This window comes from Heterodontus francisci, chromosome 2 (genome assembly GCF_036365525.1).
Source record: "Heterodontus francisci isolate sHetFra1 chromosome 2, sHetFra1.hap1, whole genome shotgun sequence".
Classification (NCBI taxonomy): Eukaryota; Metazoa; Chordata; class Chondrichthyes; order Heterodontiformes; family Heterodontidae; genus Heterodontus; species Heterodontus francisci.
In genome coordinates this window covers 217588426-217608547 of record NC_090372.1, presented here as the reverse complement: position 1 = coordinate 217608547, position 20122 = coordinate 217588426, and the positions used below count along the sequence as shown (strand labels likewise).

The 20122-nt window shown below is 45.1% G+C and overlaps 1 protein-coding gene across 1 annotated transcript in view; it reads left to right on the top strand.

The window, feature by feature from the left end:
* cpsf1 (cleavage and polyadenylation specific factor 1) overlaps window positions 1-20122 on the top strand; it is a 114172-nt gene that overhangs the window by 76241 nt on the left and 17809 nt on the right. Inside the window, exons 26-35 of the mRNA XM_068015755.1 lie at window positions 9-161; window positions 1109-1225; window positions 1897-1987; window positions 5886-5970; window positions 7259-7294; window positions 8376-8517; window positions 10691-10843; window positions 12505-12681; window positions 13891-13957; window positions 14833-14880. Of these exons, the coding sequence (XP_067871856.1) occupies window positions 9-161; window positions 1109-1225; window positions 1897-1987; window positions 5886-5970; window positions 7259-7294; window positions 8376-8517; window positions 10691-10843; window positions 12505-12681; window positions 13891-13957; window positions 14833-14880 (1069 nt within the window). The remainder of the gene's footprint in view (window positions 1-8; window positions 162-1108; window positions 1226-1896; window positions 1988-5885; window positions 5971-7258; window positions 7295-8375; window positions 8518-10690; window positions 10844-12504; window positions 12682-13890; window positions 13958-14832; window positions 14881-20122) is intronic.

Here is a 20122-nt window from a genome sequence, read left to right as displayed (position 1 = left end):
CTTCCTAGGTATTTATTTGTGGCCCGTCTCCTCACTGGTTGTTCATGACTTCGCGAGGTGCGCTGCGGTTGCACCCCATGACAGTTGATGGACCAATCGAATCTTTTGCGCCCTTCCACAATATCAACTGTCCCAAGGGCTTCCTGTACTTCAACAAACAGGTATGGAGGAGAGCAGTGACACATAACGTGAACAGTATGTTAGGAGGCCTATTGTAATTTGGGGTATCAGCTACATACAAAATACTATTTGGTTAATGGGGCTTTCTTTTCTTTTAGTTTCATTGTTACAATATAAGTCTTAACGTGAAATCTTGTCTTGTAATTCTTTAAATTGGTCTGGGGGGTATTTTTAACATTAGCGGTCTCACTGAGGTTGTAACATTGCTAATTAGGAATGTTAGAACGATTCCCTTGGGGCCTAATTTACCTGGAGGGCATTCAGAAGAAGCAATGCTGGGAAGAAGTCTGACTGACTCCCAGCTGAGTATAAAAGATCTGTCTAAGAGGTTCCATCACTGAGTGAGGCCCTCTATTGTATACTCTTTACTCCCCTCCTCTCCTGTGCTAACTTGGTAACTTTGCTGATGATTCTGTGTACCTCCCAAGTGACCATTCCTTATCTTTGAGACTGGACAGTGAGTGCTTGCAGGCTGTTTGGTGGTGGACAGCATTAAGCCAGCGCAGTCCCCTTTGGCAACCACACGCATGCTATCTCCAGCAAATGTTGTTAGGTGATGTTTGTAGGTGGGAACCGCTTTCTCTTCACCCCCTAACTCGCAGTCCCTAATCCGGGAGCCACAAGGTCACTTGTAGTGTTCCGAGGGCGACCCCAGAACAGAACAGGCAGTGACCCTGGGATTTACTAGCTTGTGTAGCTCAGTACCACAGTATGGAATTTATTTCCATATTAACCCATCAGGGAAACGCGCTTGTCTAACCTTTTCTATTGTATTAAACTTGTGAAGGATGTTAATGTAATTGTTCATCTGATGTTGAAAGAACCCCAGCACCCTGTGCAATGAGGAGATTGCTTTTAAAAAGCATGTATTGAAGGAATTTTTCTTTCACTTGTCTTTTCTCATTTACAATCCTGCTGTTTGCCATAGGGTGACCTACGAATCAGCGTGTTACCGACATACTTGTCTTATGATGCACCATGGCCAGTTCGAAAGATCCCGCTGCGTTGCACAGCACATTATGTGTCTTATCACGTGGAAACTAAGGTGAGAAACACTGCGTTATTTGCAATCTTGCCTCTTTTACCCCATAATTTCTCATCACGTGGTGGTGGTTTAATTGGCTGTCACTGGGATTTTACTAAAGTGCAACTGTGGGTGTGTGAATTTTTTTTTAAAACTACATTCACTCACACTGTGGAAAATTGCCCGGTAGGACAGGTACAGATTCTGTCTTTCCATGTTCAGATTGGATCTCTGCAGAGAGCATTTGAAGTTGCCTAGTGCAGAGATCTTCAAAGTTTTCTGTATTTTGAGCCCCATGGATATGCAGTTTCCAGCAGTGGGTCACTGTAGCGCTCGGGAAAGGGATTGTTTGCCGTTTGCTTTCCGTTAGTAGGTCACCAGGGTCTAAAACCATTTTTAGCACCTGTATTATTGCGCTGCTAATCAGGAATCAAACCTGAGGCCATTCAGGTCTGTGTGGCCTGGTAATACACCACATGTATTGAGCCAGGAGCTCTGGAAAGTAGACTTTTATTTAATTTTCCCTTCACTTTTGAATGAAACCAGTGAGTTTTGTGATTGGTTGTTCCTACTGTCCAGTAGTTCAGGGGCCTTGTCCATGATAATTGATCTCTTCAAAGAAAAGCCACACAGCCTATGGATAAGGTTTTCTGTGTGGATAATGTAAATATGTGTCTTTTTTTTTTCTTTAGGTATATGCAGTAACAACAAGTGTGACGGAGATCTGTAACAGGATCCCAAAGATGACAGGGGAAGACAAAGAGTTTGAGAGTGTTGAACGTGGTGAGTAAGCCCAGGCAACAGGACGACACCTTCAGTTTGGCCAAGGCGGGAACCTGGGTCCCAGTATCTCCTCAGTATGTATAGGCATGGATCATAGTATATTTTAGCCTGGTTTTATTATTGCACAATGAACCAGGAATTAAAATTGTGACATAGGCTATCACTGTATTACACTGTTTACTGCATGGCAAAGATTAGACCAACAAAGTTTACCAGTCTGGATTAAGGGGATCTTTAAGATCAGTTAATTATGTGAGCTGCAGAAATGACGGCTGAATTTGTTGTCAATCCTGACTGGTGACCATCCATGGACAAAACTGAGCTTGGCCCTTAATACTGGTTCAGCTGTAGTGTTTTTTTCATTGGGGAGAATGGGTGGGTAATGTTCAATGACCTCTTATTTCCATGAATTTAGGATAGTCACCAACAGAACAAAGGATTGTTACCGGTGCCATGTGCTAGTGAGGCTAGAAACAGGGAGCGAGTGCAGCTGAACACGTGGCTACAGAACTGGTGCAGGAGGGAGGGATTCAGATATGTAGATCATTGGGATACCTTCTGGGGAAGGTGGGACCTGTACAAGAAGGACGGGTTGCATCTGAACTGGAGGGGCACCAATATCCTGGGCAGGAGGTTTGCTAGAGCTCTTCGGGAGGGTTTAAACTAGTTTGGCAGGGGGATGGGAACCGGAGCTACGGATCAGTGGATGGGGTAGCTGTTGAACAGGTAGATACCGAGTGCAGAGAGTCTGCGAGGAAGGTTAGACAGTTGACAGGGCAAAGTTGCAGCCAGTATGATGGGTTGAAGTGTGTCTATTTTAACGCAAGAAGTGTCAGGAATAAGGGTGATGAACTTAGAGCATGGATCAGTACTTGGAGCTACGATGTTGTGGCAATTACGGAGACGTGGATATCACAGGGGCAGGAATGGATGTTGGATGTTCCGGGGTTTAGATGTTTCAAAAGGAATAGGGAGGGAGGTAAAAGAGGTGGGGGAGTGACATTGCTAATCAGGGATAGTATCACAGCTGCAGAAAGGGAGGTTGTCGAGGAGGGTTTGTCTACTGAGTCATTATGGGTGGAAGTCAGAAATAGGAAAGGAGCAGTCACTTTATTGGGAGTTTTCTAGACCCCCCCCAATAGCAACAGAGACATGGAGGAACAGATTGGGAGGCAGATTTTGGAAAGGTGCAGAAGTAACAGGGTTGTTGTCATGGGTGACTTCAACTTCCCTAATATTGATTGGAACCTCCTTAGTGCAAATAGTTTGGATGGAGCAGTTTGTCAGGTGTGTCCAGGAAGGTTTCCTGACTCAATATGTAGATAGGCCGACTAGAGGGGAGACTATGTTGGACTTGGTGCTTGGCAATGAACCAGGCCAGATGGCAGATCTCTTGGTGGGAGAGCATTTCGGTGATAGTGATCACAACTCCCTGACCTTTACTATAGTCATGGAGAGGGACAGGAGCAGACGGGATGGGAAAATATTTAATTGGGGGAGGGGGAATTACAATGCTATTAGGCAGGAACTGGGGAGCATAAATTGGGAACAGGTGTTCTCAGGGAAATGCACGACAGAAATGTGGAGGTTGTTTAGGGAGCACATGCTGCGACTGCTGGATAGGATTGTCCCGATGAGGCAGGGAAGGGATGGTAGGGTGAAGGAACCTTGGATGACAAGAGATGTAGAACAGCTAGTCAAGATGAAGAAGGAAGCTTACTTAAGGTTGAAGCAAGGATCAGACAGTGTTCTAGAGGGTTACAAGGTAGCCAGGAAGGAACTGAAGAATGGACTTAGGAGAGCTAGAAGGGGACATGAAAAAGTCTTGGCGGGTAGGATTAAGGAAAATCCCAAGGCGTTCTACACTTATGTGAGGAACAAGAGGATGGCCAGAGTGAGGGTAGGGCCGATCAGGGATAGTGGAGGGAACTTGTGCCTGGAGTCGGAGGAGGTAGGGGAGGTCCTAAATGAATACTTTGCTTCAGTATTCACTAGTGAGGGATCTGGTTGTTTGTGAGGACAGCGTGGAACAGGCTGATATGCTCGAACAGGTTGAGGTTAAGAGGGAGGATGTGCTGGAAATTTTGAATAATATGAGGTCAGATAAGTCCCCGGGGACAGACGGGATATACCCAAGGATATTATGGGAAGCGAGGGAAGAGATTGCTGCGCCTTTGGCGATGATCTTTGCGTCTTCACTGTCCACTGGAGTAGTACCGGATGATTGGAGGGTGGCAAATGTTGTTCGTTTGTTCAAGAAAGGGAATAGGGATAACCCTGGGAATTATAGACCAGTCAGTCTTACGTCGGTAGTGGGCAAATTATTGGAGAGGATTCTGAGAGACAGGATTTATGATTATTTGGAAAAGCATGGTTTGATTAGAGACAGTCAGCATGGCTTTGTGAGGGGCAGGTCATGCCTCACAAGCCTTATTGAATTCTTTGAAGATGTGACAAAACACATTGATGAAGGAAGAGCAGTGGATGTGGTGTATATGGATTTTAGCAAAGCGTTTGATAAGGTTCCCCATGGTAGGCTCATTCAGAAAGTAAGGAGGCATGGGATTCAGGGAAAGTTGGCTGTCTGGATACAAAATTGGCTGGCCCATAGAAGTCAGAGGGTGGTAGTAGATGGAAAGTATTCAGCATGGAGCTTGGTGACCAGTGGTGTTCCACAAGGATCTGTTCTGGGACCTCTGCTCTTTGTTATTTTTATAAATGACTTGGATGAGGATGTGGAAGGCTGGGTTAGCAAGTTTGCCGATGACACGAAGGTTGTTGGAGTTGTGGATAGTGTGGAAGGCTGTTGTAGGTTGCAACGGGACATTGACAGGATGCAGAGCTGGGCTGAGAAGTGGCAGATGGAGTTCAACCTGGAAAAGTGTGAAGTGATTCATTTTGGAAGGTCGAATTTGAATGCAGAATACAGGCTTAAAGACAGGATTCTTGGTAGTGTGGAGGAACAGAGGGATCTTGGGGTCCATGTCCATAGATCGCTCAAAGTTGCCACCCAAGTTGATAGGGTTGTTAAGAAGGCGTATGGTGTGTTGGCTTTCATTAACAGGGGGATTGAGTTTAAGAGCCGCGAGGTTATGCTGCAGCTCTATAAGGCCCTGGTTCGACCACACTTGGAATATTGTGTTCAGTTCTGGTCGCCTCATTATAGGAAGGATGTGGAAGCTTTAGAGAGGGTGCAGAGAAGATTTACCAGGATGCTGCCTGAACTGGAGGGCATGTCTTATGAAGAAAGATTGAGGGAGCTAGGGCATTTCTCATTGGTGCGAAGAAGGATGAGAGGTGACTTGATAGAGGGGTACAAGATGATGAGAGGCATAGATAGAGTGGATAGCCAGAGACTTTTTCCCAGGGCGGAAAGGGCTATCACCAGGGAGCATAATTTTAAGGTGATTGGAGGAAGGTTTCGGGGAGATGTCAGAGGTAGGTTCTTTACACAGAGTGGTGGGTGCGTGGAATGCGCTGCCAGCGGTGGTAGTAGAAGCAGATACATTAGGGGCATTTAAGCGACTCTTGGATAGGTACATGGATGATAGTAGAATGAAGGGTAGGTAGTTAGTTTGATCTTAGAGTAGGTTCAAGATTCGGCACAACATCGTGGGCTGAAGGGCCTGCACTGTGCTGTACTGTTCTGTGTTCTATATTTGAAAAATAAAAAGAGAATGGGTAAAGGACAAGGGAATGAAACTGAGCAAGTAGATCTTTCAACAACTAGTAGAGGCACAATGGGCTGAATGGACATGTACTGTGCTGTAAAGCTGTGGATGGGATGGTGCAATATCCTTGTGTTGGTGCTAATGGATGGGGGAGCAACAGCCTCGTATTGATAGTAGAAAAGAATAAGCATTGGCCTCTTGACACTGATACCTTGTTCTATTGGCAGATGACAGGTATATCTACCCAGTGCTGGAGAAGTTTTCCATTCAGTTGATCTCGCCCGTCAGCTGGGAAGCCATTCCCAATACTAGGTTTGTTAAAGCAACTCTGTATTACTGAACTCTTACTAGAAAGAATCAATGTGTGAACAACACTCGTTTTAAGTGCCTGTCTTCCTGTGCATTAACTGTGGACTGAAAGAGTTCTAACCTTTCCAAAAATGACATGCATGGAATTCTCATCAGCCTCCCGTTCTTTGAATTGATTTGAGTGTCAGCATCCAAGATCTGTGACCTGTGCCCGATATTGGATTCAAAGGGTCAAAATGGACTAAGATTTGGTCAATTAATAATGTTGTGGATCTTGGGTGTCTTTAGCATGGCTTTGTTGATATAGCGTGCATTGTGAATGTGCTAGTGACATCTAATGATAGAACATCCATCCTGTACCAGCCTTTGATTTTCAAATTGGACCTTTTCTATGTTTGATGAATGATGGGGTTGAACTGGCCAATATGATACAGTGCCATTACCATACAACAAGGCCAATATACTTGGGATCAGATATTGCCAACCAGCACGAGAAAGGCCTGTGTAAAGAAAAAAAAAACTATCTTTCATTGAAATTGGTTGCAGAAACCGACAATATAACTTTTTAGTAATTTTAATTTTGAGCTTTGTAGCATGTCGGTATCATTAGACAGGTTATTTTCTTTTTCTCCCACCCAACTTCCTCTCTCTCCTCAACCAACCTGGGATATGTTCCCCGGGCATTCTTAGCTTAGATGGAGAATGTTAATCAGTGTCACTATTGAGGGAAAGGTCCTCTTGCTGCTCCACTCCTCCTTCAGGTCCAGAGGTGCTAAGGCCAGTGCATGCTGTCCAACACCCTGGCTGAGCCCACATATCTCCGAGAATGGGCCAAGAATTTAAACCTGACACCCAGACAGTGGGCTTGGTCACTGCGGAGCCTGCATCAGTTTTAATTTTCTTTTTAAGCAATTTTTTAAATACAAGATTGACACACCAGATTACTAATGGTGCCAATTGAAATGAACTAGTAAGTGTTGGTGTTCTCTTTGTTAAATCTGTGTCATTGGACTGAAAAGGAAACAAAGTAAAAAGATATGGTGGGGTAATTACAGTTCCAATGGGTTTATTGCAGTTAATGTAGTTTTTACAATGTACAGATGTTGTGGGTTTTACTTCTGATAATATGTTCATGTGTTACAGCATTTTTGTCATCAGGTAGCATTTGCTGCTTGGAAGATGAGCATCTCCAGAATACTCATTGTTTGATATTGGATAGGTTGATCGTTTCTTTTGTGTGAATCTGATTCGGCTGAAACATTTTTGAGCCTTTATTTTTAATCCTTTCCAGGAAGTTAGAAGAATTCGACAATCGTAGGGGTGAGGTGTAAGTATGAACATTTGAACCTATTGGGTGGCCAGGTTTTTAACCCCTGAGAACTTGAGGTTATTTGCAACTATTAGTGTAAAAGGTTTTTGAAAATCTTAAATTTAGTGTTTATGGCCGTGCTTGGTTGATTGAGATGTTTGCCAGCTTTCCTGTTTCAGCCAGTAACGTTAATGTTTAGTTCCTCAGACTAAAAAAGATTGTTCTCTGAGGTGCTCCCATCGAGGAGTGGGCTCGCAGGGAGAAGGGGTGCAGCAGGCTCTAGCTTTCTATCCATTAATTTGAAAGGATGAAAAACCATGGGCTGCGGGCCCAACATTACTCAAACTGAGCTCCCTGTGAGTAACGTTCCTCGCTGAGTGCTCCCTGTTGCAGGGTCAGCCCGAAAATGAGGGGGAGAAGAGAAGTAAACTCTTATGACTAATGGGCAGCAGGCTATGATGATGGACATCCATTTAGAGTGCCAGCTTCTATACGCTCGCTGACCACGTTGAGCTTCATAGCAGCTGCTGGAGACACCTATCTGTTCTTCTATTGGTCTTTGCAGACAGTTGTACAACAACAACTTGTATTTATGTTGCACCTTAAACGTAGTAAAACATCACTGGGCGCCTCACAGAAATGGCGAAAGGAGATATTAGGACAGTAGAAGCAGGATTTAAGGAGTGTCTGAAAGGAGGAAAGAGAGGCAGAGAGACTTGGGGAGAATGTTCCAGAGCAGAGAGCCTGGACAGCTGCAGGCATGGCTGCCAATGGTGAAGCACTGGAAATTGATGCTCAAGAGGCCAGAATTGGAGAAGCGCAAAGATCTTGGAGGGTTGTAGGGCTGGAGGTACTTAGTAAGATGAGGAGGGAATGAGGCCATGGAGGGATTTGAAAACAAGAGTTAGTATTTTAACATTGTGGTGTTGCCGGACTGGGAGCTGGTGTAGGTTAATAAGCACGGGTGATGGATGGATGGGACTTAGTGCGAGTTCAGACAGTGGCAGCAGAGTTTTGGATGAGCTCAAATCACTGTGCTTAATCACCCGGTAGCTGCATCAGCCCAGCTCCTCTGACTCCCATTTATGAATTTGTGTAGGATTGACATGGAGGACTGGGAACATGTAACCTGCATGAAAACTGTGTCGTTGAGGAGCGAGGAGACAGTGTCAGGACTGAAAGGTTATATTGCCGTGGGAACGTGCCTGACACAGGGTGAGGAGGTTACGTGCAGGGGCCGGGTGAGTGAGATGGTCAGCATTTGCATTGATTGTAATAAATCATTGTACTGGTGTCAAAAATGGCAACTGTTGGAGTGGTACTGCCACCACTATCTAAACAGTGTCACAGTCATGTAACGTTCAGAGAAAATAACTTAAAATACTCTGAATTGTGTGGCTGCAGAGCTGTGTACATCTGTGATTCTCAACCTGTCTGGCGGTATTGGTATCCTACAGGTAATGACACTCCTGGGGATCCCCAGCAGTGGATCTTCTCCTAACCTAAGAGGGTCAGTTTGCAAAGTATCTGTTTTTATTGCTAGTCTATCTCCTGGGGTGTTGCACATAAAATACAGTGGTTGCAAGAGCAGGTCAGAAGCTGGGTGTTCTGCAAGGGGTGATTCACCTCCTGATTCCTCAATGCTTGTCCACCATCTAAAAGGTACAAGTCAGGAGTGTGATGGAATACTCTCCTCTTGTCTGGATAGGTGCAGCTCTCACAACACTCAGCAAGCTCGGCACCATCCAGGACAAAGCAGCCCACTTGATTGGCACCCCATCTACAAACATTCACTCCCTCCACCACCGACGCGTAGTGGCAGCACTGTGTACCATCTACAAGATGCTCAGCTGCAACTTGTCAAAGCTCCTTCAACACCATCTTCCAAATCTGTAGCCTTTACCATCTAACAGGACAAGGGCTGCAGGTGCATGGGAGCACCACTACCTGCAAGTTCCCCTCCAAGTCACACACCATCCTGGCTTAGAACTTCACTGTTTCTTCACTGTCGCTGGGTCAAAATCCTGGAACTCCCTAACCTACACTACATGGACAGCAGTGGTTCAAAAGTGCAGCTCACCACCACATTCTCAAGGGCAATCAGGGATGGGCAATAAATGCTCGCCTAGCCAGTGATGCTCATGTCCCATGAACAAAAAGCAACCTCCCAGGTTGATCAGAAAGCTCCCACCGCTTGTCAAACAGCTTGATGTCAAAGCCAGATCCAAAACATCAAGCTGGGAAACCAACAGTTTGTTTGTTAAAGTGTTTATGCCATCTTCTATTCCTGTCCTTGTAAAAGCTCTGAGGGATGCCTCTGCCTGGTTTGTGATCAGCCAGGTGTGTAATCTTCACAGAAACCCATCACCTTGCTGAAGAGTCTCCAGACCATGCTACAGAGAAATCATCACAAGTCGAGCTTCTGTTTGCCCAATCTAGAATGCGCGCTCATCACCAGTTGTTTATATCCAGGATGTTCATTGCAGGTTGGCAAGAGCCAAGGCTTTGGGGTCCCCAACATGTGTGCGAGTTTAATCAGCAAAAGCTGTGGACCTTTCTAGCTACAAATACCTGGCCCTCAGGCTTGCTTGCACAGTTAGAATTTTACATTTAAAAGTGCAATAGCCTCCATTCGACTCTATTTCATTAATGCACCTTAGCAAGAAAGAAAGACTTGCATTTATATAGCGCCTTTCATGACCTCAGGATGTCCAAAGCACTTTAAAGCTAATAAAGTAACTTTGAACTGTTGTAAGGTAGGAGTCGCAGCTGCCAATTTGAAGTCAGCAAGTTCCCACAGTCAGCAATGCGATAATGACCAGATAATCTGTTTTTGTGATGTTGATTGAGGGATAAATGTTGACCAGGACACCCGGGGACAACCCTTCCCCTTTTCTTCTTCGAAATAGTGCCATGGGATCTTTACATCCACCTCATAGGGTAGACGGGGCCTCTGTTTAATGTCTCATCTGAAAGACAACACCTCCAACAGTGTGGCATTCCCTCAGTATTTCACTGGGAGTGTCAGTCAATATTTATGTGCTCATCTGTGGAGTGGGAATTGAACAAACAACCTTCTGTTTCAGAAATGAGATTGCTACCTGCTGAACCATAGCTGTCTGTTTTTGTCAGATTCACCTTCAGGCGAGGAGGAGAGAATGGGGGAGATTGTTTATGAAATGAAGCATTGAGTTAATGGCTGGTATAGTGGCAGAGTGGTGATGATAGGATTTCCTCTGTGGTTCTCAACTGTCATTTGGAGGAGAATGAAAGAAAGATAGATTTGCATTTCTGTAGCACCTTTCATGACCTTAGGATGTTCCAAAGAGCTTTACAGCCAATGAAGGAGGGGGGAAAAGTTTCAGTATGTCAAAATAAAACAGCAATTACTTATTTCTTTTTCTTTCTCTGCAGATTCTGATCCTTGATGTTATTGAAGTTGTGCCTGAACCTGGCCAGCCTCTGACCAAGAACAAATTCAAGGTGCTGTATGAGAAGGAGCAGAAGGGCCCCGTGACTGCCCTTTGCAACTGCAATGGTTACCTCGTCTCGGCTATTGGACAGAAGGTAACCACAGCCCTGCGCTCGTCCCCTCAGTGCGACGTTTGGACATTCCTTATTTTGTGTCTTACCAGTGAGGACACGGGCATGTTATCCATTACCTTCCTATCCCAGAGGCTCATGTGGCAAAACATGGAGCTAATCAGTGCAGGAGGAGAGGAGACCAGGATAAATTGAAGTCTCTCGTAGGCTAATTTCATACAACTCCATTTTTTAACTTTCTTTCCATACTAATCTAATTTTCCCACTTTATTCTCACACCTTTTTATCTTTGTTTTAGTGACGACCCAGTATTGTTTAAATGCTGCAGTGAATTTAGCACCACTCACTTCTGGTGTAGCATCCACATTCTCCTAATTTGTTGGGTGAAAATGTCTCTTTTAATCTCCACCTCGCCCCCGTACTTCCTTGGTGATTATCTCAAGATCATGGCCTTTGCCTTCCACTTGGAACAACTCATCTCCCCTTTATCTTGTCTGTTTTATTACTTTGAACACCTGAAGTCAGTCGTCTCGAGTGATTAAAGAAGCTGAACCCAGAGTGAAGCTCTTCCCCGGCCCTTTGCTGGTGATCACCCCCAAAGCTAGTAGATTACAAAATGATGGTGTTAACATTTGGGAGCATTAATCCTTTGGAGCCCAAAAAACCATGCCAATACCTCAGTGTGAACTTCTGTGACTCGCCACTCTGGTCCCGAGCACCACCAACAATATCAGATATTTTCATGATTCTCCTCAGCTCAGTGTCGCTTATCACGAGACAGTGTCATTTGTCTTGGTCTATATGACCTTTTGATATTCCTGTGAATTTGCTTAAGCTTTCCTCGTTTGCTAGTTAGGAGCTTGTTATTGCTGAAGTGGTTGCATTCTGTACACAGTATGCTCTTGAGCCTTTTCTCAACTGTTAACTATCTGATTGAGAGGCATGAGAGCTATGGATTGAAGTCCCTGGAGTGGACATAATCTAAGCTGACACAAAGTGCTGCATTGTCAGATGTGCCACCTTCTGGATGAGATGTTAAACCGAGGCTCCGTCTTTCCACTCAGATGTAAAAGATCTCCTGGCACTACTTTGAAGAAAATCCGGGGAGTTAGGGGCAAAGTTTAGAGGGGATGTGCGAGGCAAGTTCTTTACACAGAGGGTGGTGAGTGCCTGGAACTTGCTGCCGGGGGAGGTGGCGGAAGCAGGTACGATAGCGACGTTTAAGAGACATCTTCACGAATGAGGGATATGGGCCCCGGAAGTGCAGAAGGTTTTAGCTTGGGCAGGCATGAAGATCGGTGCAGGCTTGGAGGGCCGAATGGCCTGTTTCTGTGCTGTACTGTTCTTTGTTCTCCCCGGTGTCCTGACCAATATTTATCCCTCAGTCAACGTCACGAAAATACAGACTATCTGGCTGTTTATCTCGTTACTAATTGTGGGATCTTGCTGTGCACAAATTGGCTGCTGTGTTCCCTGCATTAGAACAATGACTACAGTTCAAAAAGTAGTTCAGTGGCTGCAAAGCACTGTGGCACATCCTGAGGACGTGAAGGGCGCTATAGAAATATAAGTCCTTTATATTTTTGTTTCATTTAAAATTCCAGAAGACTTGAGAAAGAATTGAGTATTTTTCCTTCTGGATCTTCTGCCCAGTAACACTGCATGATGAAATTCGTCTTGTACAGATTTTCCTGTGGAGCCTGAAAGACAATGACCTGACGGGAATGGCGTTTATCGACACTCAACTCTACATCCACCAGATGATCAGTGTCAAGAATTTCATCATGGCGGCAGATATCATGAAAAGTGTTTCCATCCTCCGCTACCAAGAGGAGAGTAAGACACTGTCTCTTGTTAGCAGGGTACGTGTGTAGCACAATACAGACCACTTGTACTGACCCCCAGTGATGGGAGCAGCTCTAAAGCATTCATTTCCTGTGGGATAGTGTGATGAACGTGAACATTTTGTCCTTTTTACTGAAGTGTTTGGCTGAGTAAAATGGAGGCTATTCCCATTTTAAATCTTAGGGGATAATCCTCCTAGCCAGTGTCTAACAGGGAGGGTAGTCACAGCTGGCTAAATATTAATGTCAGATTACCCACCCTGGTATTCTGTGTTCCTCCTCCTCTCCTGAAGGTCTGATTTGTCCTGAGGTGTAAATCAGTAGGTGCTGGTGATTCTTACCAACCGGGCCTTTATTCATGTGAGATGATGGCAGATTGTTCAAATGTTGGGCATCTCCCCATCCCCCTGCTGTCCAGCAGGGGTTGCAGGGTGGCCCTGATGAGCAGGAAACCTGATGGATTTCTGTGTCTCCTTCCTGCTGCAGGGTGTGCTGAGACCAAACATAGGGTCCCAGCCGGTGCGTTAGCTGAGGTCAGCACCGACCTTCTGGGACTCGCTGGCAGTTCGTTTATCAATAGAGCCACTAAGGTGCCTCAGCACTGGGCAAACTTTTGAGATTCATTTAAGCACAACATTAGGGAGTACTGTTAAAAGCAAGGGATTAAAAACTGATTGAAACATTATGTTGGAAGCATTGTGTGTTCTTTGATCTTTGGCCAGGTGGTGGGGGTGTGGTGTGGTGGTGGCTTTAAAAATTACTTTGAACATTGAACCTCACTGGTTATTGCAGTGAGTGTCTGAGCCCAGCAGAGCAGGAAGGTCCCAGGATCAGTCCCTAGTATTGGCTGAGCTACCTGGTCTCAGCTGGTTAAGGCAGCAGTTGGAGAAATGCAGTTTTCCCCAACACCCCTGTGTTGGGGAGAGGAGTTAGCTAAGGTGTCTGTTTCTGACGACTAGTCAGTACCCACCCCCCTGCCATCTACACCACCACCATCCATACTGCTGGTAAATAAATCTGTGTGGGGCCATCAGTTGAGTAAAGGATCAGGATTAAGCTGTGATGCCCATCTCTGGACACTGGCTGTCAGGCTTTGGACATTTGGGTAAAGTAGCAGTGGGTGCCCAGGAAGGGGAGGAAACTAGTGAGAAATTTTAAGATAGATGATGCAGGGCATGGGTGTTTTCTTTCAAAGCTCACCTCTAACTGTTTGTCACTTGTCCCCAGGATCCGAAACTTCTGGAAGTGTACAGCATAGAATTTATGGTGGACAACTCTCAGCTGGGATTCCTTGGTGAGTTACTGCCCAAACTGTCCAGGACTGTTGCTTGGCATTACCCACAGGTTTGCTTCTAATAATGTCACTTTTCTCTCCTTGTTGCCCTGCACCCTCTAAGTGGTAATGAAGAAAACTCATGGTCTCTTGCAGCTTGCAATTTAACCAGATGGGATGCACTAATAATGTTCCTGTTAGTAATAACTTTCTCCCCATTATAAACCTGCGAATATGGAGGGAGGAGCAAGAACAGCCCATTGATCCTGTTCTCCTCACCCTGTGGGACAAACTCAGACCTTTTCATCTCCCTCCATTTCAGCACCAAGCTCTGGGTGTTTTGTCCAGTGAACCTTTTTAACCCTGAACCATTCACTCCACTGGAATACTGCCTGCTTTTTAGTAAGACCTCCTTACTCCTTGCTTTCTATTTTAGCTCACCACATCCTCACTTTCAGTGCAGAAACATGTTGGACAAACACAGCAACTCCGTCTGACTCTGTAAGATAGGGTAACACAGGAAGTGTGACCTTTGTCAGAATGTCAAAACATCCCACCTCTGAAGATGCATCTCCACCCAAAATATTATCTTGCCTTTTATTCTTTGGAGACTAGCTGTGCACTTCCTTTTTTTTAAATGTCTTTCAGATTTCCAGCATTTTTCTTTTTTTTTCTTCTCATTTGTTTTTATCCCTTCACACTATTCTCTTTCCCGAGAATCCAGCCCATCATTTGTGGAAAAGACTTGGACCTTGCAACGTGGGGTTTTGCCTGACAAGTCTTGGGTGTAACCAGCTGTGTGGGTTTTAAGAAGCCGTGGTACATTGGCAGTTCTCTCCAGTTTCCTTACGTGCTCTGTGCAGTTGACTCTATATTTTCCTTTCATTTGATTTCAGTGTCTGATCGTGAGAAGAATCTCCTGGTGTATATGTATCAGCCAGAAGGTATGAGCCACTTGTCATTAAGCTCTGTGCGCGGTGTGCATTCAGCACTGCCTTGCTTTTTACAATTTTTGCCTCTCTCTCTCTCTAAAACAGGGCCCATTGCCAATCTAATTGTTCTTTCTGTAGGTGACGTATCATCTACTTAACCTTGGACTCATTCCCCTCTCCTTGATCTCTGGAGGGAAGGTTTTGCACAAATGTTCCCTGTTTCATCAGGTGAAAGTCCAGAATATTTATCCATCGCGACAATTAAACCCTGGCCTGCTGCCTTAACATGTGTGAAAAAAACCCAATCCCAGCAGTACAGGATCATGTGGAGTGTTTCCTACATTGCAACAGTGACTTTTTTTATATTTGTTCATGGGATGTGGGTGTTGCTGGCTAGGCCAGCATTTATTACCCATCCCTAATTGGCCTTGAACTGAGTGGCTTGCTAGGCCATTTGGGAGGGCATTTAAGAGTCAACCACATTGCTGTGGGTCTGGAGTCACGTGTAGGCCAGACCAGATAAGGACGGCAGATTTCCTTCCCTAAAGGACATGAGTGAAAGAGATGGGTTTTTACAACAATCGACAATGGTTTCATGGTCATCACTAGATTAGCTTTTTACTTCCGGATTTATTAATTGAGTTCAAATTCCACCATCTGCCATGGTGGGATTTGAACTCATATCCCCACAGCATAAGCCTGGGACTCTGGGTTACTAGTCTAGTAACATTACCAGTAGTCGCCTACACATCAGAAAGTACTTCATTGGCTGCAAAGTGCTTTGAGAAGTCTTGAGATTGTGAAAGGTACTATATAAATGCAAGTCTTTTTATTTGATCATCTGAGTCATCCAGTCACATTCCCAGCCACATAACTCTGTTTATAAAGATAGCAAGATGCTTTGTCTGATAATGCTGTCCTTCTAAGCAGCCTGTACTGTCAGTGTTTGGACCATGCTTCCCCTGTAGGTATACAATTCTGACCCAGAACCCCTCTCAGTTTGCAGCCTTGAAGCAAATGCTGAGAAAGATGGATTCAGTCATGTTGCATTAATCTGGGTTACACTCACATTCAGCTTTCTGAGTTTAAGAATCAGAGTTCCAGCTGATTGCACCACACTGCTTGCTGTTAATTGCTAAACAATATAAGTTATTAGACCATCTTAAATGCTGGCAGTGGATGTCTCATCTGGGCTAAGAAATTGAAAGTGAGTGCTCCTGTCCTCTCCTCTCCTTGACTCCTTGGTGGGATATTATTCCACAAGTACAGGGAGGCCTTGACTGAGAGTTTGATGCATCAGCTATGACAACCCAAATTCCAAACATGCACAGATGACGAGATAACAATGAGGAATGGATGCTGCTTGGTGTCCTTGCTATCCCAGAGGTATTGCTGCCAGCTGTAGTACTTCCCATCTCAACTGAGAGGAGCTAACTCAGCATAAGGTAAGAATCGAGTTCTTTACAGAAAAGACAGACTAGCATTACTTATATAGCACCTTTCACAACCTCAGGTTGTCTCAAAGCCCTTCACAGCCAGTGAAGTTCAATGAAGAGTGCAGGAGGGCATGCCAGGAGCAGCACCAGGTATACCTCAAAATCAACCTGGTGAAGCTACAACCCAGGACTACTTGCATGCCAAACAGCGTAAGCAGCATGCGATAGACAGAGCTAAGCGATCCCATAACCAACAGATCAGATCTAAGCTCTGCAGTCCCGTCACAACCAGTTGTGAATGGTGGTGGACAATTAAACAACTAACAGGAGGAGGTGGCTCCACAAATATCCCCATCCTCAATGATGGGGGAGCCCAGCACATCAGTGCAAATGACAACGCTGAAGCATTTGCAACAATCTTCTGCTAGCAGTGCTGAGTGGATGATCCATCTCGGCCTCCTCCTGATGTCCACAGCATCACAGATGCCAATCTTCAGCCAATTCGATTCACTCTGCGTGACATCAAGAAACAACTGAAGACATTGGATACTGCAAAGGCTGTGAGCCTGACAATATTCCGGCAATAGTACTGTAGACTTGTGCTCCAGAACTTGCTGCGCCCCTAGCCAAGCTGTTCCAGTACAGTTACAACACTGGCATCTACCCGGCAGTGTGGAAAATTGCCTAAGTATGTCCTGTACACAAAAAGCAGGACAATTCCAACCTGGTCAATTACCGCCCCATCAGTCCACTCTCGATCAGTAAAGTGATGGAAGGTGTCATCAACAGTGCTATCAAGCGGCACTTGCTTAGCAATAACCTGCTCAGTGATGCACAGTTTGGGTTCCGTCAGGGCCACTCAGCTCCTGACCTCATTACAGCCTTGGTTCAAACATGGACAAAAGAGCTGAACTCAAGAGGTGAGGTGAGAGTGACTGTCCTTGACATCAAAGCAGCATTTGACCGAGTATGGCATCAAGGAGCCCTAGCAAAACTGGAGTCAATGGGAATCGGGGGAAACACTCCACTGGTTGGAACCGTACCTAGCACAAAGGAAGATGGTTGTGGTTGTTGGAGGTCAATCATCTCAGCTCCAGGACATCACTGCAGGAGTTCCTCAGGGTAGTGTCCGAGGCCCAACCATCTTCAGCTGCTTCATCAATGACCTTCCTTCAAAAGTTCAGAAGTGGGAATGTTCGCTGATGATTGCAGAATGTTCAGCACCATTCGCGACTCCTCAACTACTGAAGCAGTCCGTGTAGAAATGCAGCAAGACCTGGGCAATATCCAGGCTTGGGCTGATAAGTGGCAAGTAACATTTGCGCCACACAACTGCAAGGCAATGACCATCTCCAATAAGAAAGAATCTAACCATCTCCCCATGACATTCAACAGCATTACTATCGCTGAATCCCCCACTATCAACATCCTAGGGGTTACCGTTGACCAGAAACTGAACTGGAGTAGCCATATTAATACCGTGGCTACAAGAGCAGATCAGAGGCTAGGAATCCTGAGGCGAGTAACTCCTCTCCTGACTCCCCAAAGCCTGTCCACTGTCTACAAGGCACAAGTCAGGAGTGTGATGGAATACTCTCCACTTGCCTGGATGGATGCAGCTCCAACAATACTCAAAAAGCTCGATACCATCCAGGACAAAGCATCCCACTTAATTGGCACCCCATCCACAAACATTCACTCCCTCCACCACCGAAGCACAGTGGCAGCTGTGTGGACCGTCTACAAGATGCACTGCAGCAACGCACCATGGCTACTCAGGCAGCACCTTCCAAACCCGCGACCTCTACCACCTAGAAGGACGAGGGCAGCAAATGCGTGGGAACACCACTACCTGCAAGTTTCCCTCCAAACCACACACCATCCTGACTTGAACTATATCGCCGTTCCTTCACTGTCGCTGGGTCAAAATCCTGGAATTTCGATCCTACTTCTACTGTGGGTTTACCTACCCCACATGGACTGCAGCGGTTCAAGAAGGCAGCTCACCACCACCTTCTCAAGGGCAATTAGGGATGGACAATAAATGCTGGCCTAGCCAGTGACACCCACATCCCATGAAACGAATAATTAAAAAAAAAGTACTTTTGAAGTGTAATCACAGTCATAGTGTTGGAAACAGGGCATCCGAATGCAAACAGCAATGTGATATTGATAATTAGTGCAGATGGTTGAGGGATAAATTTTGATGGCACATTGCTCCCTCAGTACTGCCCCTCCGACAGTGAAGCACTTCCTTAGCCCTGCACTTGGGTGTCAGCTGAAATTGTGTTCAGGTCTCTAGAGTCAGACTCGAACCCACAATCTTCTGACTCCTCAATTATTGCTATCCTGAATATGGTATAATATATGTTTTATATCAAGGGATGCTGCTGGTCCTGTGTATATCACAACACTGATTATTTTATCCCGGTAAATCACTGTTGTGAGAACATTCTAACTGTAAGAGCTTAAGAAATAACAGGAGTAGGCCATTCGGCTCTTTAATGCTGCTTCGCCATTCAATACAATCATGGCTGATTTTCTACCTTAATTCCATCTTCTCTCAATATCCCTTAATTTCCTTAGTATCCAAAAATCTATGGATCTCTATTTTGAATATATTCAACGACTGAACATCCATAGTCCTCTGCGATAGAAAATTCTAAAGATCCACAACCTTTTGAGTGAAGAATTTTCTCTTCCTCTGAGTCCTTATCCTGAGACTGTAACCTTGAAGTGCCTGACAATCTCCATCTCCAGCAAGAGAGAATCTGACCACTTACTCTTAACATTCAGTGGCATTACTGTTCCCCACCATCAAAATCCTGGGAGTTACCATTGACCAGAATTGCAACTGGACCACCCGTATTAATACTGTGGTTGCAAGAGCAGGTACCATTCCATCACTGTTGCTGGGTAGAAATGCCTTCCAAGCAGCACTGTGGGTGTATCTACACCACATGGACTGCAGCAGTTCAAGAAGATGACTCACTACCATCTTAAGGGCAATAACTGGTAGCCTTACCCACCTCACATAAACAAAACAAAACAAAAAGTGTCATACTCTCCAGCCAGGATAAATATCCTCCCAGCATCTACCTTTTCAATTCTCTTGAGAATTTTATGTTTCAATGAGACCACCTCTCATTCTTCGAAATTCCAGAGAATTTAGGCCTCATCTCTCAATCTACATATATACAAATTAGGAGTAGACCATTCGGCCCCTCAAGCCTGCTCCGCCATTTGATCTGATTGTGGCTTCAACTCTACTTTCCTGTCTACCCCCATGACTCGTTTGTCAATCAAGAATCTATCTGAATATTTTTAAGGATTAGTTAATGACTCAGCCTCCACTGCTTTTTGGGAAGAGAATTCCACAGACTAACAACCCTCTGAGAGAAAACATTTCTCCTCATCTGTCTTAAATGGGAGACCCCTTATTTCTGTGTCCCCTAGTTCTAGTCTTTCCCACGAGGGGGAAACATCCACCCTGTCAAGCCCCCTCAGGATCTTCTATGTTTCAATAAGATCGCTTCTCATTCTTCTAGACTCCAATGGATACAGACCCAACCTGTCGAACCTTTCTCATAAGATAACTCCTTCAATCCGAGAATCAGTCGAGTGAACCTCTCTGTGCAATTATATCCTTTAAGTAAGGAGACCAAAATTCTACACAGTACTCTCACCACCACCCTGTACAGCTTAGCAAAACGTCCCTACTTTTATATTCCATTCCCCTTGCAATAAACAACATTTCTTCCTCATCATTTGTTGTGCCTGCATACTAACATTTTATGATTCATGTACCAGAACCCTCT